Source organism: Rosa rugosa, chromosome 2 (genome assembly GCF_958449725.1).
Source record: "Rosa rugosa chromosome 2, drRosRugo1.1, whole genome shotgun sequence".
Taxonomy (NCBI): Eukaryota; Viridiplantae; Streptophyta; class Magnoliopsida; order Rosales; family Rosaceae; genus Rosa; species Rosa rugosa.
Window position 1 is genome coordinate 72,721,382 of NC_084821.1, and position 16,354 is coordinate 72,737,735.

At 37.5% G+C, this 16,354-nt stretch overlaps 2 protein-coding genes across 3 annotated transcripts; both read left to right on the top strand.

The window, feature by feature from the left end:
• Positions 1-1,846: 1,846 nt before the first annotated feature.
• LOC133730074 (sodium/hydrogen exchanger 6-like) lies at positions 1,847-8,877 on the top strand. Its single transcript, XM_062157747.1, has 22 exons — positions 1,847-2,169; positions 2,244-2,295; positions 2,373-2,432; positions 2,536-2,560; positions 2,664-2,749; positions 2,855-2,966; positions 3,404-3,466; positions 3,579-3,598; positions 3,683-3,780; positions 5,044-5,072; positions 5,182-5,213; positions 5,303-5,350; positions 5,447-5,507; positions 5,590-5,687; positions 5,805-5,880; positions 5,976-5,995; positions 6,244-6,341; positions 6,419-6,528; positions 7,064-7,141; positions 8,104-8,207; positions 8,295-8,377; positions 8,535-8,877. The coding sequence occupies exons 1-22, from the start codon at positions 1,968-1,970 to the stop codon at positions 8,588-8,590; spliced, it is 1,611 nt and encodes a 536-aa protein (XP_062013731.1). The 5' UTR covers positions 1,847-1,967; the 3' UTR covers positions 8,591-8,877.
• Positions 8,878-11,580: 2,703 nt separating this feature from the next.
• Positions 11,581-16,149, top strand: LOC133733680 (protein ENDOSPERM DEFECTIVE 1-like). 2 transcript variants are annotated; one of them, XM_062161325.1, is made up of 6 exons: positions 11,582-12,953; positions 13,291-13,410; positions 14,433-14,549; positions 14,648-14,737; positions 15,121-15,228; positions 15,528-16,149. In XM_062161325.1, the coding sequence occupies exons 1-6, from the start codon at positions 11,880-11,882 to the stop codon at positions 15,579-15,581; spliced, it is 1,563 nt and encodes a 520-aa protein (XP_062017309.1). In that variant the 5' UTR covers positions 11,582-11,879; the 3' UTR covers positions 15,582-16,149. The 2 variants fall into 2 exon arrangements, with proteins under 2 accessions (XP_062017310.1, XP_062017309.1); XM_062161326.1 differs by lacking the exon at positions 13,291-13,410 and having other exon boundaries at positions 11,581-12,953.
• Positions 16,150-16,354: the final 205 nt, after the last annotated feature.

Sequence of the window (16,354 nt, forward strand, 5' to 3'; positions counted from 1 at the left end):
GTGATAAGCTGCTGATTAAGGAGAAGGAGGAAATTCAGGCTAAGCCACCGATGGCGGCTCTGGCTGGCTTGTCCTTGACGTCGGGGGTAGATGTTAGCCCTAATCCCTTAGATGTTTCTGGTATGGGGTTGGGGATGAAGACTGTGGTTGATCGGAATTGTAACGCTCTGGTTACACTTGAGCAGGCGTCGGGTTTCTCTGATAATACTGCTGGTAGCCATGTCCTGGCGTCAACTCAAGGGGTGTTGAGCTCCAAGATGTTTGGAACTCCCATATTGCTGGACCAGGTTTTGAAAACTGCTGTTCCACTTCCCATCATCCCGACTGAGGTTTACTCGAAGTCATTGGATATGTTTCCTGCCTCGGTAGGGACTGGAAAGGAGGCTGCTGGGGTGGAGTTCTCTTCCCTTCAAGTGGTGCCAGTTGGAAGGAAAAGAAAAGCTGCGATCAGTTTGGATCGCTTTGGTAAGAAGTATTTGGCTTTTCCTGACTCTACGCTTGAAGTGGAGGAGAATGTTTCGTTGGTCCTGCAGCAAAAAAATGGCAAGTTGATGGTTTCGCCAAAGAAGAAGAAGATTGGTCCCAAGGGCAGTAAAAACAGAATTAAGAATGTAGATGAGCAAGAAGTGAAAAAGCTTCGAAGCTATAAGCGTCGTGGAAAATCCTTGATGAATGGTTCAGACCTGCAATCATCTGATGCTACAACTGGTAGTAAGCTTGATGCTGTGCAGATGGAAGAAGGTGAGGCTGTTCAGATGGTGATGCCTTCTGATGCAGAGGGCCAGGTGGAAGGTGATGCATCACCTTCCATAGCTAGTTTAGTTTAATTTATTTTTGGGTCGCAAAAACCAGTGCCTTAGTTGAATCTATTTTATGTCTGCTTCGAGGTTTTCTTGGTTTTTGTTAGAATAATGGTGCGTGAACTTCCTAAAATGTGGGTGTACTGGGGACTTTTCGGGATTTTATTCTTCTAGAATAGGGTTTAGGGAGGTTCTGAGGAACGATTCTTTCTGTCGACCCCAAAGGGGTGTTTCGTTTTTGTACTGCTTGCTGAATTTAATGAAAGGGCTGACCTATTTCGATAAAAAAAAAAACTAATACTTTAGTAGGTTACTAAACTAGTGTTTTAATTATAAATGTGCGATATATTGATAATGTGAATGTTGTTCAAGTAAATCTCTATTTTGTGTCTGGCCCAAACTCAAGTAAATCTCTACCCACCTGTTTGGACGCTGTAGCTTGAAGGTGACTACAAAATATTCTAGGGTTTTAGATCTTGGGCTGTGCCTAGGGGGTTGGGCTTGCAATTTTCTTTTTTAATTTTAATTTTTTCAAATTGGTTCGAGAGACTAAAATGTTTGTGACTCGTCTCCTTATAGAAAAAGACTTAGAAGTTTCTCTTTACTAAGAGTACCTGCACCTCTTGTGCTATTTTGATTTCCCATGGGTGAGGTGTTTGATTTCCCATGGGTGAGGTATCAATAAATGAGTAGACAAGTTTCTTAAAAAAAAAAAAAAGTGAGATTTTTTTCAAAACAAAATAACTCAAATTTGAACAAATTTCTGTTTAAATTTTTCTATCAATCCAAATATCATTCTTTTTTTTTTTTGTTTGGAATAGATCATGATTCTTTGGTCCGAGATAAACATTACATGTGACATGAGCGAGCTTAAAGATTATTATTATTATTTATTTTAATTAATTATTTTTTTTATATGGGAGGGGAATTGATGGGGAATGACCGGAATGTAAAGCCGAAAAGGTTGTTTCTCGTTCAGAAAAAGTCAAACATTTCGTTGACTAAGTTTCACGAAATGATATTTATATAAAAAGAAAAAGAAAAGAAAAAGAAAACGAAGAAAAGGAAGGAGAGCATTGCGGTGAAAATTAAGAAATAGAGTCCGGAGTGGAACTGGCAAGTCTGGTTGCGTGATTGAGCAGAATAGGGAGAGTGGATAAATTGAGCATGGACGACCAACACCAGCTGATGGCGATGCAGATATCACCGGCCGATTCCAATGGTACCACTCCGGCCAAGGAGCAGCAGGCCGCCGGAGTTGGCATTCTTCTCCAGATCATGATGCTCGTCCTCTCTTTTGTCCTAGGTCATGTCCTCCGCCGCCACAAATTCTATTATCTCCCCGAGGCCAGCGCTTCGCTTTTGATAGGTAACTTTCTTCTTCTTCGACGATCCTTCCTTATTCTTTTTTCATCATTTCGTTAACAAAATTATTATCGGCAGGTTTAATTGTTGGTGGACTTGCTAACATCTCTGATACCGAAACTAGCATCAGGTCTTCTTCCATACCCTAAACCAATATACAAACAAGAATTTTACCCCATTTGCTAACATCTCTACTTTGTTTCTCAGGGCCTGGTTCAATTTTCACGAGGAGTTCTTCTTTCTCTTCCTTCTACCTCCCATCATATTATATCCAAAACTTACCTTGTTTTTTCTTGCAACATTTTCGTTTTTTTTTTTTTTTTGTTATATCGGCTGCTGTATGGTTTTCCTTGACACTTTTTGTTCTCACTCAGTCTGGCTTCAGTCTTTCACCTGTAAGTTTCCTACTGCTACATGGTAGCTCTGACATAATTGTTTGCTTTCCTATTGCATTGCAACCCATGTCCTATTAATCTGCTACACTATTTTTGCTTACAGAAACCTTTCTTCTCTAACTTTGGAGCCATTGTCACTTTCGCTATCCTTGGAACCTTTATAGCTTCTGTTGTCACTGGTGTTCTAGTGTAAGTCTTCTGTTTTATCATTCACATCATTCACAGTATAGTATTACGGCATTCCTCACCTCACTATGGTAGACTCATTTGTCCCTCTTCCTTTTCCCGTTGTAGCTACCTTGGCGGTCTGATATACCTCACCTACAGGCTTCCATTTGTGGAGTGCTTGATGTTTGGTGCTCTTATATCAGCGACCGATCCAGTCACTGTCTTGTCCATCTTTCAGGTGATTTTTTGCTCTACCTCATGCTACAATCAGTTCATCACCACATGCTTAATATTTTATGATGTGGATTTCCAATTCAGAGCACCCAACAGGAAACATGAAATATATGGAATCCTTTCTAGAAATAAAAATTGATCAATTCCTACTCTATTAGTATATTGTGTTTATGAGCTCCTTGACAGATCCTAGAGTGTAAATTCATATGTGCCAGGGTACCTTAACATGGCTAAGGGAACACATGTCTTATCGATGTGGTGTTTGGAATTTCTGAATTTCAACTGTTTGTACCTTCTGAATCTGGTCAATGCTTGGCTTTTCTCAAGTATTGAGGCCTCATAATTTAGTGTGCATTGAACATATCAGAGTGTAGGTTTCTTCCCATTCTGATTTTCCACAAGTAAAATGAGTTCTAAAATTTGTGTTGGGAGTGATTGCAGGAACTTGGCACAGATATGAACTTGTATGCTCTGGTGTTTGGGGAATCTGTTTTGAATGATGCGGTCAGTTTCCGTTGCTGTGTATTTATAGCCCATTTTGTTATGACATCATTTGGCTAAAGGTTGACCATTTTTACTGGATGAAATTGATTTCTTATGTCCTGCCAATCAACAGATGGCAATTTCCTTGTACAGGTATGTAGAGGAAATTATTCTTGTACCAACAGTTTATATTTGTTTGAAGTTCAGTTCTAATTCAGTCAGTGTTCTTCTATGTAGGACGATGTCCCTGGTCAGGAGTCATGCATCATCTGGAGAAAACTTCTTCATGGTTATCGTCAGGTTTCTTGAGACCTTTGTCGGTTCAATGTCTGCAGGTCAATGTTTAATATCCTTTTGTATAGTCTAGTATTGTTGTTTCCGAGTCCTAATATTTTTTTGTTACTTTTCATAAAAGAAGCTCATTTTTCTGTTCAATTCAATTGTCAAATTTTGTGATTTCACATGCTGTGATACCTAGACCTTTTACTCCTGTTACACCAGTTCAATGTGAAAGGACATAATACAGGTATGGCTGCTATGGCTATAACACTAGGTTTAATACCTGTAGCCAACACCCTATCTGAGTCCATGTAACATGGATTCTACATGCCTCCAGGAAATACTTTTTGGTGGTCTCCTTGATGCAGAACCAATAGAACAAGAACTGTAGATCTAGGGTTTTAACTCAAGTCAGAACATAAAAGACTACAAAGTGGTTAAGATAGAATAACTAGGATTAAGTAATCCTAATATCCCTAGGCTTAAAAATGATCAGTAATAATATATGGAAATGATCTTTCCAGTACTTGCTGAAACTGAATCAAGCAATGCCAGATCAATGCTTGGGCCTTAACCTTGTTTATCACGTCTCCTAATTGTTTCTGCCATGTAGGTACTCCCTCACTCCTACTTAAACTAGTAAACTGCGACTGCTTTATCAGAGTTGATGCCAGACTAATCTTAATTTAGCATTGTATCTCTTTGGTAATCTGAATGAATTTATCATTTTGAAAATTCATGTTTAGAAACAAAAAGGAAAAGTTATAGAATATAGATGAAAATTAAGCTTCAAGGTGGATACTCATTTGTTTGTGATGGTTGATGGAATCATATATGCTCAGTAGATACTTTTGTGGAAATAGTCTGTAGGTTTGTCATAATTTAGAGAGCAATGCTTGCTTACTCATACGAGAAAGAGTGAAGGTGGTAGAAAGATATTATCAAAATACAATTTACGGATAGTATGGACTATTCAGGTTTAGATATTGGGGTTCATGGGACTAATATATGTAATATGATTTACAAAAGATGGTACACGAGACATTGTGAAGGTTGCAATACCTACTGAAACTGCTAATAAACTTTCATCTAGAATAGTCAAGTCCAAAGGAAATTTGATTGGTGTTGTATTGCCAGATTATATTCAGTGAACAAACAGCCTTCAGTCTGTAATGGTCACCGAGATGTATTGCTCAAACAACATTGACAATTTTTTCCCCCTCCTTTTGCTTTGAAGTTGCCTATGCTCTATTATATAAATGTCTCCTTGAGTCTGTATTTTGTTTCTTAGTTACTAATGCATTGATATTGCTGTGCAGGCATCGGAGTTGGCTTTACTTCTGCTTTGATATCCTTTTGTTTCATTACTTTTATATTATCTTTGTCAATCTCTATCAATCGACTTTTGATAAGCTACTGTGGGTAGATTGTATTTGGGAAACCTTAATTGTGAAAACCTTTTCAAGTATGCAGGGTTGGATATTGACAAGTGAGTGCTACTTTTATACTATTCTTTGCCAACTTTGGTTAATTACTACATATTGTGGCAATAACATTGTTGTTTCGTTATCTTTCCAGTCTTCAGAACTTGGAGTGCTGTCTTTTTGTCCTTTTCCCATATTTCTCGTAAGTGCTCTTCTTGACTTTTTATTTATTTATCTGTGTAGTAGTTTTAATCTATGCTCTTTTATGCAAATTGATGTCAAACTATTGTCTGCCTAGGTACATGCTTGCAGAAGGTCTTGGGCTCTCTGGTATTGTGTCAATATTGTTCACAGGAATGGTAAACTGAAGTATAAATTTTCCTGTTTAGTTACATATCCCGAGTTGAAAGCTCTGTTATGAAAATGCTTCTCATCTTTCAGGTCATGAAGCATTACACGTATTCAAATTTGTCAGAGAACTCTCAACGATTTGTTTCAGCCTTTTTCCATTTGATCTCATCACTAGCAGAGACATTTGTGTAAGGGAGTTCTTTGTTGTCCTCATTACGTGTAAACTAATTAATCTATTCTTGCACATAACACCTCCTGCTTTGTATTGATTGAGATATCTTTTTTTTTTTTTTTTTCTTTGGCAGATTTATATACATGGGCTTTGATATCGCCATGGAAAAGCATAGCTGGTCACATGTTGGATTCATTTTTTTCTCAATTGTATCCTTTCATGAGTTGTCAATGGTTAAAGTTCAGTTATACTCTACCAACTGAAACTTCCTCTTGTTCCTTAACTTAGTGTGTGATTGCTTCAGATATTTATTGGAGTAGCAAGGTATGCCTCAGTAAACCAACCTTTGGTTACAAATTTGTTTAATTACCATCTTTAACTTCCTGGGGTATCTTTTAGTGGCCAGTATAACTATTCCATTTTATATCAACCTTAATATAAGTCAACCATAATATAAGTCGCTTTATATCTTTTAGCGGCTGGTATAACTATTTCCACTTTATATCAACCTTAGTATAAGTCACTGTATTGTTTTGAAATTACTGACGATTGTTTCTCATCATTTTGTGCAGGGCAGTTAATGTTTTTTCTTGTGCATATTTGGTCAACTTATCTCGACCTTCACATAGACAGATACCAGTAAAACATCAAAAAGCACTTTGGTACAGTGGTACGATTACCAGAAATTTGTTGTGGTTTATTTATTTTTATTTTTATACTCTTATAATGAATTACTGGATTGAGTAGGACTTCGAGGGGCCATGGCTTTTGCCCTCGCTCTGCAATCAGTTCATGATCTTCCAGAAGGACATGGTCAGACTATATTCACTGCAACTACTGCGATAGTTGTTCTGACGGTACACAAATTTATTATTTTTCTTAACATATAATGTTCTAAATGTAGGGTGAATTGAATACCTGGTTTCCCGGATACATATACGATCTCTTTCTTATAATCATGATTTCTGAACTGAATCTGTATTCAACACTATGTCAATAATCTCAAACCGTTGAACTTATTTAATGGTAACAAGGATAAGTTGTTTGCTTGATTGTGGAAAAATTGAAACCATTTTAGTCAATTTATTTTCTCTTGTTTGTATGCTATTGTATCCAGACTATTGCACTTCTAGTCATGTGTCTTAAAATGTCTGTTTTTCAAAAGGTAGATAAATATTGTTTGAAACACTAATTGCTCCAAAGTTTTGTTTCTGTATAAAACAGAAAGTCATGTTTTTGAAGAAAAAATGCAAACAATCCTAGCCTCCTTCAGAAATGGAATGCCATTATTTACTTATTTGACACCTGGAATGGAATGAGGAATTACCAATATGATCTATATTTGTAGTGTAATTGTTACATGAATGTGACCTTTTCTGACTAATTCCTTAGGTATTATTAATTGGAGGTTCAACGGGTACAATGCTGGAAGCTTTACAAGTTGTAGGTGATGAGAGTACATTGGGTGAAGTAAGTTCTCGAAATCCGCCAAACAAATGTGTTTATTTACTTGTTCTTTGCTAATCTTCCGGCGATTGAGTGTACTATTGTAATGTTATAAGATCTTATGTGGATCATTCTTATCATCCAAGGATACTGTTCATATGAATACCCCACGCTAGAGTAGGGAGTTAGGACTATGAAGACTGTTTACTACCACTTTGCTTCTCTAATGTCATAAAAGTGCCAAGGGTTTTGGGTCCTTTACTGTCCTGCTGTTCTTTGTCTGTCAAAGGCTCAGTTATGTGCTCAAGACTATCTACATGCACCCAGCTACCACGCTGATGCCGTAGGGCTCTGCCATACAAGGCTGTCCATGAGTTTTGTTCATTTTGCCACTCACGATGGCTTTCTTATTTCATGAACTTTTCCTGTATAGGATTGATTGGTCTCTGGTTCGGTGGTTCCTGATATTTTTTTTTCCTTCTTTTTTTCTACTCATTTCAAAAGATACATACAAACATGTATTGAGCTTCTTGTTCATGCGATAGACATTTTTGGTGAGAATACCACAAATGGTGGTATTCTCTGTTTAGCTATTTGTTGGCTGAGTTTTTAAAAGATGATGCCAGCCCGCCTGACGGAGATGGCAGGTTTGGATATTATTCCGTACAAGTATACTAGTTTCTTAACCTCATGGACACATGTCTATGCTTTACAAGTTCCTCTGAAAATAAGGATAGGACAACCTTGAGGTTCTGTTAAGCTTGTGTTTGTGAAAGTGGGATGCAGAAATAATATTATCTCTAATACCACGTTTAGTTGTGAGATCAGCACATATGTGGTCTCGATTGCTAAGGAGAAGTTTGAAGTGGCTTGTAACATGGATAGCAGTACATGGTTGAATTATGATGCTAATCTGCTTTCATGATTACTGGTGATCTTGCAACTCAACAAAACTGACTATTTTGGATGCGTATATATATTTTCAGAGCTTTGATGGTAACAATGGCTACGTGGCTCCTTCTTATGACGATGACGAGGAAGGATCATCAGGAAACAGGATCAAGATGAAACTGAAGGAATTCCACAAGAGGTAACATTTGGTTGTTAAATTTCTTCATGAATGAACCTGTTTTTCATCTTGATTTACATTCTAAGCAGTAAGTTTTTCATCCTGCAGTGCAGCTTCATTCACAGCTTTGGATCGAAACTATCTCACCCCGTTCTTTACAAGTCAGAATGGCGATGAAGCAGAAGAGTTTGGTAAGATAGACTTGATGTGGATTTCTTATTAACTTTAAGGGTCTGCTGTAAAGTGATCTAACATCGTCCATGACCTGCATTCATTTTTTATTTTAATTTTTTCTTTTCACTGTTTTATGAATCCAGTCTATTTACACTTTTTTTTTTCCCTCAACAGATGAGCCTATGTCTAGCTCTACAAGACCAGTTGGTGGTTTCCACGGTCATGGCTAATATTCACGGTGAAGCAAAATGTTGGAAAATGGACTCAACTTTGTATATAGACTAGCATTATTAAAAAAGGCTTCCCAGGAACGGCACAAATGAGGGAATTGGTTCGCCACTTCGAAAATATAGTTGTGCAACTGTGCGTAACCTCTAGCACAGTGTACTACAGCCAGGCTTCTAATATTATTTTTTTTGCTAGTTTTTGATAATCTTACGTCCATAGAATACTAACTAGCATCTGTACCTAAATTTGCTCACTTAATGCTTATACAAATCTGATCGACCTTTGAAAATTGGGTAAAAATTCTTTCTGCAATAACTGAGGTATTGCTACTTGGACAATTTGATTCCTAACTGAAAAATAGGACCTTAACTTGCAGTTATTCTCTGATGATTCAAGATTTGAAGGAGACGACCAATATCACCTGAAATAAGAAAAGCAAACTACATTACTTTAAGATTGGGTAAAATATGTGCATGGTGTCGTGAGAAATTGGGTGTTGATTCCTTCATGTGCATGTTATTATTATTGTTTTAATTACATCGGAGGGATTGAATTCTTGATTTTTCTGACTCAATTTTTAACACCCTCTGATCGCAAACATTTTTTGAGCAAATTCTTTGGTTAGCTATCTGACTCTTAAATATATAGACACAAATTATGTTCTTTATTATTTTTATTAATTTAAAATGTTTTTTTAAATTATTTTGTGTAATTTATAAATATATTAAAAATATTTTTATTCATTTTAAAATATTTTTATTCATTTAAAAATAATATAACTTGAGAGCTACTTAATATAGAGAGAATTTATGTAGACGTATTTTAAAAATTGGCTTAGCCAAAATGACATTTTAGCTACTTTGGCTAAAATTTGACTTAAAAATGGTTAGCTTAGATAACATGTTTAGAGTATATTTTGTATAATTTTTTTATCTTGGCTCCTTAACTATTTTAGAGAGCATGGTTTAGGGTTTACGGTTTAGGCTCCTTCTGGGCCTTGTGCTAGGGTTTCCCATTCTGTTGGGCTTCTGATTGGTATGTGGGACAGCTGGGCTGTTTAGCTGAATTTTTTTACTTTTAGTTATTTTTATGTAAGAATTTATTCTCCTATGGGGAATGAATTCGTAGGTTCTCTCTGAGATTTGTCGCCAAAATACTCGGAATGTCTTGGCCCTTTGATTTTCTAGGACATTTTAGGGTAGATTTTGGCTGAGCTTCATGGTCTTTAAAAAAGTTGAATTACTTAGGTAGTGACTCTTTTGACAGTCCTACCGGGATGGGTCATTATGTGTAATTTCGCTGATCAATGTAATGAGTTGACAATTCTCTAAAAAAAAAAAAAAAAGCATGGTTGGCTTTTAAATATTGTGGCAACTCCACCAATCTCTTAAATGACTCTCTATTATAGCTTTTGACTATTTAACTCTTAAATATAGAGAACGAGATAAACTTGTCTATGTTTTTTATTAATTTAAAACATTCCCTCTAAGTTATTTTGTGTAATTTTTAAAATACGATTAAACTATTTTTTTTTCTTATTTAAAAAAAAAAAAGCTAGGTGAACTACTTTTTTGGATACCACATGCATCTCACCTTATGTGACAGCTGATGTTTTAGGAAGCGTACCTCGTTCGGGGGTTTGTCGTTCCCTATATCTACTCCGATCAATGGAGTTACTTGCAGGTTTCAGCCTACCTCTTGCAATCATTCAATTCTCCAGTTGCAATGACTTCTTTTGTTTGGTATTCGGTAGTATTGAGTTTGGGACCCTGGCTTAAGGTATATATTTGACATAGATTGTCTACCAATATGGCATGTTCTGACATGCTTGGTTGGCTTCGATTTTTTGGCGGAAGATTGCCCTCTACTTTGTGGATTGGATTTGTATGGGCAGTCATATAACTAACTACAAAATTCACTATGGTTGCAATTTGTAGTGTAAAAACTGATGCGTAAAATCCACGTATTTCAAAAGTCACTAGTCAAAATAACTATTTAACTAAAATTTAATTAAAGGATAACTAACCTTACTAAAAGTTCTCTTACAATGTTTTTAAAAGATAAACTCTTGGAGAATCTTTCAAATATTAGTAACTAGCCTCTCCTCTGCTGTTTTGAGAGTCGGTAACTCCTCTCCAATTTCTCCACCCTCTAGACGGTGCGTTTCCACCCTTCTGTGGTGAGGTTTCTTGAGCCTTGGCCTAAGTTTTAATTCTTTTAATGTCTCTTTTTCATCCTATCTCTCCTTGTGCTTGCCCAATTTCTCATCAGATTTCCAAGTCTGCTATCAAACCTCCCATCCTCCTCCATATCAGACACCTCACCTCACCTCTCATCTTCATTCAATTTTTCTCTTTTTCCACAACCTCATCTTCACATTCAACTCTTGGAGTATTGACATGAATTTGTTCACTTAACTTCACACCTAAAGATTGCAGCAGTACTGGCAAGCCACCGAAACTTGTGGATATCGCTGGACCAGTGGTGTTGTGATGCTTGGTGGTCCCCACCTCCACCACTACCTTTACTAAGTTCTTTGTTTGTTCTTCCAGTGCATGCAATTTCGGTGTGGAGAATGATGGTGGAGAGTTATTTAGCCTTTGGAAGTCAAGCTTCTGTCAGAGCTCATCTGGTCATGGTGGTACTCACGGCGGCCAGCTTCGGTACAACACCGAAGATTTTGGTTTTAGATCTAGGATTTTCTGGTATTTTGGGCCTTTGGCCTCCGGAATTGATGTTTAGTTATAAGTTTGTCTATTGGCTCTTTGGGCCTAGGACTCCTATTTTCTCTGTATTACCTTTGTAATATGTGTTTCATCTAATGAATGAGTTATTTGACAAAAAAAAAAAAAAAAATCTTGAGAGGAGTGACTATTTCTCCTATTTTCTCTTTTCGATAAAAATCATTTTAATTCATATTGAACTGTTACGGGGGCCTATTTTTTGAAAAATTGAACCGTTACGACTTACCCAAAACAGCCAACGGCTAGTTATTCCCAAATTCGCACCTGATAGCCTTGGGGAAAGTTTCCATCCCTTCCAAAATTCGCACCTGGTAGCCTGGCGCTCTGTCTGCCTCTGATTCTCTCTTAACCAATAACCAGGATTTGAGAGGAGCCCATTAGAAGGTGTCAGGGTAGACCCTAATTGCTCGACCACATGCAGTATTCAAATTAGGATCGACCTGAGGTACGTAGGTGTGGAAATTAGGATCGACCTGACCTGAGGTAGGTGTGGATTCTGAGATTCTTATATATGTAATTTCAAATAACTGTGCATCTATCGCGGAATATGGATCAATTGATGGTGGAAAAGTTGGCATCGGGCACGGGTGAGGGCGCAGCAGCCCCTCATCCTCAGCGGCGGCCAAGGGTGAGGGAGGTGAGCTCTAGGTTCATGTCTCCTGTGGCCGGTGATCCCTTTCCTACCAGATCACCTCTTCCTAAACATCAACAGGGACAGGGTGTCTCAACTCCAAGCCCGTACCTTGCAGAAAGACAGAGGTCATCCTCCGTGAATAGGCCACGGAGGCACTTGGACTTGGAGCCATTCCGCTGCTCTGACGAGAACAGGCCCGCCCGCCCCGAGTCTCCTCTGCCACCAGATCAGGCAAGGAAACAGCGTCCTGTCCCTGTCCCTGTCCCTTTTAAAGAGAACGGAGGAGGAGGAGGCAAACCCCAACAGCATCATCTTCCTAAAACTTGCCCTGGGAGAGTAAGCAATAATGCTTTTACTACACCCTCACGACCTGACACACCCATGGTGACTGCTAGTCTCGATAGGACAAGAATCAGACAGCGGTCTTCCAATTCCAATGTCAGTAGTGCCACAGCAGCTACTAAGCTCTTGCAATCTACCACTGAGGCCACCTCCAGTGACACTAATCACACTCAAATCACCAGAAGGTGTCTTCCTGATGTTCGCTCCTCCATGCCCGAGGCCGATATGTTGTTGCCGACTGTTTCCAGTAGACAGACGACCGAAAAAAGTTGTAACAGGCCTAATGCAACTGTCAATGGCAGCGATTTTTCAAAATTTTCTGCTTCCCCTTGCTCCCGTTCTCTCAACTTGCCACCGTCAAGCTCCGAGCACTTACTCTTCCAGTCAATCAAAGGCAGTGACAAATTAGAATCTGCTTTCTCCAAGCCATATGCAAATGCAGTGAAGATTGGCGGCCTCTGTCTGCCCCCAGTCCCACCATGTGCTAGTGCAAAGCCAGGTTCAGAAATAAGGAAAGGAAAGAAAGTTTCTAGTCTCCGAGAAGATGCTCATTCCTTGAGATTGCTGCAAAACCGCTATTTGCAGTGGAGATATGCCAATGCAACAGCACAGGCTTCCATGCTAGCTCAGCAGAGAGAGTCTGAGGTAAGTAGCTGATCGCCTCTTTTCTTTTGAGCGATCAAGATTGAGATATCTTCGTGTTTATTTTGTTTCTGATAGTGGTGCTCAGTTGTTCTAGTAGAATCTGATTCTATGTGAGATTGCCAATTGGATCCAATATGGATACAACAAAATAGCTTAGATACCCCTTCTCATGCATTTCTCTCATCACTATTTCCTTTACAACTTCGTTACATTCCAAGAGATTTTATCCATTGCATATGAATGTTCCTTATGTGAATATATATTTACTTTATTACACTTCTAATACAACTAGTTAGGCTAATTTTTTTTTTTTTTTTTTTGCTTCACTACCTTGCAGAGAACACATTATTCTCTTGCATTAAAGATAACAGAACTATATGATTCTGTGAAGAGAAAACGGATAGACCTTGGTGTTTTGCAAAGAACAAAGACTTTATCGACAATTCTTGAAGCTCAAGTAAGGCTATTGGCTTTAGATGGTTTTGATTGTTTTGATGACTTTACGCAGCATGTTATCTTGCCTATGCTTGATCAAATAATTTGTTCTTGTATAAGCATATTGTTATCTGCATCATTCATGACAATTTTGCCTTTTATTTTGATATAAAATCAGTATCTGCTAAGCAACTTAAGTAACTTCAGGTCTTATCTCAACTAACATTGCTGTAAAGTTTGGGTTGAGCAGCAGATCATAAAAACCAGTTTGGACGATAGTAGTTCCAAAAGCACAATAGTTCCACAAAGTAAAGGGTTTAAAAAACATTTGAGCAGTATAAAACTTATTTTTTTTGTGTGGGAAGGTTTCTATGACTGAAAGGTAGATTCTTAATTCAAAGGATAAGCACCCCCAATAGTTGAACTTGTTTATCTTTTTTAATGTTAAGAAACATATCCTAATTGAGATTAGAAGCTCATCTATAATGTAATGTTATGGGGTTTCTACCATTCCCGGTTACCCTGCAACTTTAGTTGTGAAAAATATAGTACATGTGATATCAGATTGCTAATGCCAGATAATGCAGTCCACTGGCAGTAGCAGTAATACAGCTATTACATAGAGATGCTCAAAATATTTATCATAAACTTTCTTTGGCTCATTCCCTACAACCTTGATCTCCTTTTTCATTTGGGTGGTGTGTGTGTCTCTCTGCTTCTTTGTCAAGTCGCATGGTAGGGCTAAGATAGTGAGATGTTTCTTTCTATTTGCATGTTTCTTCCTGTGCAACATGGGACTGCAAGAGAGGGCAGTATTATCTTGGTATGCATTGAGGGCAGTGCCCTTTTCTCTTCTTTTTTCCCCAACAAAACTCACTTCCACTGTAGTGTTGAGATACCATTTCCTGTTCTAGTTTACCACACAAGGTACCTGAAGCATGCTGTTCAGTATTAAGAAATAGAAGTAGCCTACATTTTAATGTACATATTCTAGTGCACTTAATGATGTTTGTAACTTATATATTGTACTGGACATTATTATAGATTCCATATTTGGATCAGTGGTTTTCTCTTCAAGAGGATTATTCAATTTCTCTGGCAGAAGCAACTCAAGCTTTGTTGAATGCATCACTCCGGCTTCCAATCAGCTCCAATGTTAAGGTATAATTTCCTTGTTTAGTTATAGCTGTTCAACTTATGTTTCTTATATTTTGTTCTCTCACACCAATGATTGCACTGACACAATAGATACTTTGTAGGCTAATAAACAAGAGGTAGAAGAGGCACTGAACTCAGCAATGGAAGTGATGGAGAAAATAGTTTTCCATGTTCAGCAATCTATGCCGAAGGTAAAACAACTCCCACATTATTTTCCTACACACAGAAAAAGTGCAGGACTGTATATTGACACTGTGGAAGTGTTCATAACAACTCCCATTCTAACTTAATTTTAATTAAGTAATTTTTTTGAACTGCACTGAGTTGGGTACTTGATAACATATATGTAGTATGTTGATTTAGAGTAAATTCACTAAATTAATTTATGATAAGAGAACAAGTTTTTCAAAGATAGTTGATTAAATGAAATGAGAATAAGGTTCGGTTCATAAAGTGCAGAATCAAGTTCTCTTCAGTACAATGTTCGTGGATAAATACTAAAGCTCATTGTTTATGTGGTTTTCCATATCACTTTTTCAGACATAAATTTATGACAAAAACTTTTCTCATTCAGGCAGAGGAAACAGACCATTTGATTTCGGATCTAGCAAGAGTGATTGGTGGAGAAAGAGCTTTCGTTGAAGAATGTGGAAATCTGTTGTCCAAGACATATACAACACAGGTTTGCCACACCTCATTACTGCTTATTATGTCAGCCTTGTATATTTATTAGGCTATGATTTTGTGAAGTTTCACCACTGGTTATGCTAATGTCTATGAGTTTCTGTTTAACTGCGACTGCATCATTGCCAGTTTACCTCATTACTGCTTATTATGTCAGCCTTGTATATTTATTAGGCCATGATTTTGTGAAGTTTATGCTAATGCTAGTCTATGAGTTTCTGTTTAACTGCGACTGCATCATTGCCAGTTTACCTCATTATGAGAATATAGTACTTATAAAATATGCTTGGCTTTCAGGTGGAAGAGTGTAGCTTAAGGGGCCATATTATCCAGTTGAAACAACACTATTGAGTTGCTGTCAGAGTGAGAAATGAATCCAGAGTGTAACAACATTGCAACTGGGTGAGCAATGAATAAGTTGTTGCTTAAGGGGCCATATAATTCAGTTGAAACAACACTGTTGAGTTGCTGACAGAGTGAGCAATGAATCCAGAGTGTAACAGGTGGAAGAGTGTAGCTTAAGGGGCCATATTATCCAGTTGAAACAACACTATTGAGTTGCTGTCAGAGTGAGAAATGAATCCAGAGTGTAACAACATTGCAACTGGGTGAGCAATGAATAAGTTGTTGCTTAAGGGGCCATATAATTCAGTTGAAACAACACTGTTGAGTTGCTGTCAGAGTGAGCAATGAATCCAGAGTGTAACAAGTAACAACATTGCAACTGGGTGAGCAATGAATAAGTTGTTGCAGCATGTCATTTGTGCTAGCTAGGTGAATAGTGTGATTTAGCAATATACATACGTGATTTTTCAACAAAACCAGTGAAGTCCTTAATTCTACTTCTCTTTGCAAGGAGAGTAATTCTATTTCTTTTATTCTTTTATTTTTTTTATTACTGTACTTTGTAAGGGCTACATTAGGGTTTTTACTTTTTAGCCACTGTTTCTATGAAATGCAAGGCATAAAAAGCAAAGATTCTTTTTTTTTTTTGTTGGTCAAGAAAACGCAAAGATACTAGTTCTAATCCCTTTAGACTCTAGAGAATTTGAGAAATAAGGATTTTATTATTATTGTCACTTTACATAAAAAATGTTTAGCGAAGTTATCAAATTCAGCACGAA

Bases quoted from the DNA above. Each gene is read 5' to 3' on its own strand.
- LOC133733680 (XM_062161325.1), top strand. From the start codon at position 11,880: ATGGATCAATTGATGGTGGAAAAGTTGGCATCGGGCACGGGTGAGGGC. The intron at 12,954-13,290 runs GTAAGTAGCTGA...ACTACCTTGCAG, and splicing joins CTCAGCAGAGAGAGTCTGAG to AGAACACATTATTCTCTTGC. The intron at 15,229-15,527 runs GTTTGCCACACC...CTTGGCTTTCAG, and splicing joins CCAAGACATATACAACACAG to GTGGAAGAGTGTAGCTTAAG.
- LOC133730074 (XM_062157747.1), top strand. From the start codon at position 1,968: ATGGACGACCAACACCAGCTGATGGCGATGCAGATATCACCGGCCGAT. The intron at 2,561-2,663 runs GTAAGTTTCCTA...TTTTGCTTACAG, and splicing joins CTGGCTTCAGTCTTTCACCT to AAACCTTTCTTCTCTAACTT. The intron at 6,529-7,063 runs GTACACAAATTT...CTAATTCCTTAG, and splicing joins CTGCGATAGTTGTTCTGACG to GTATTATTAATTGGAGGTTC.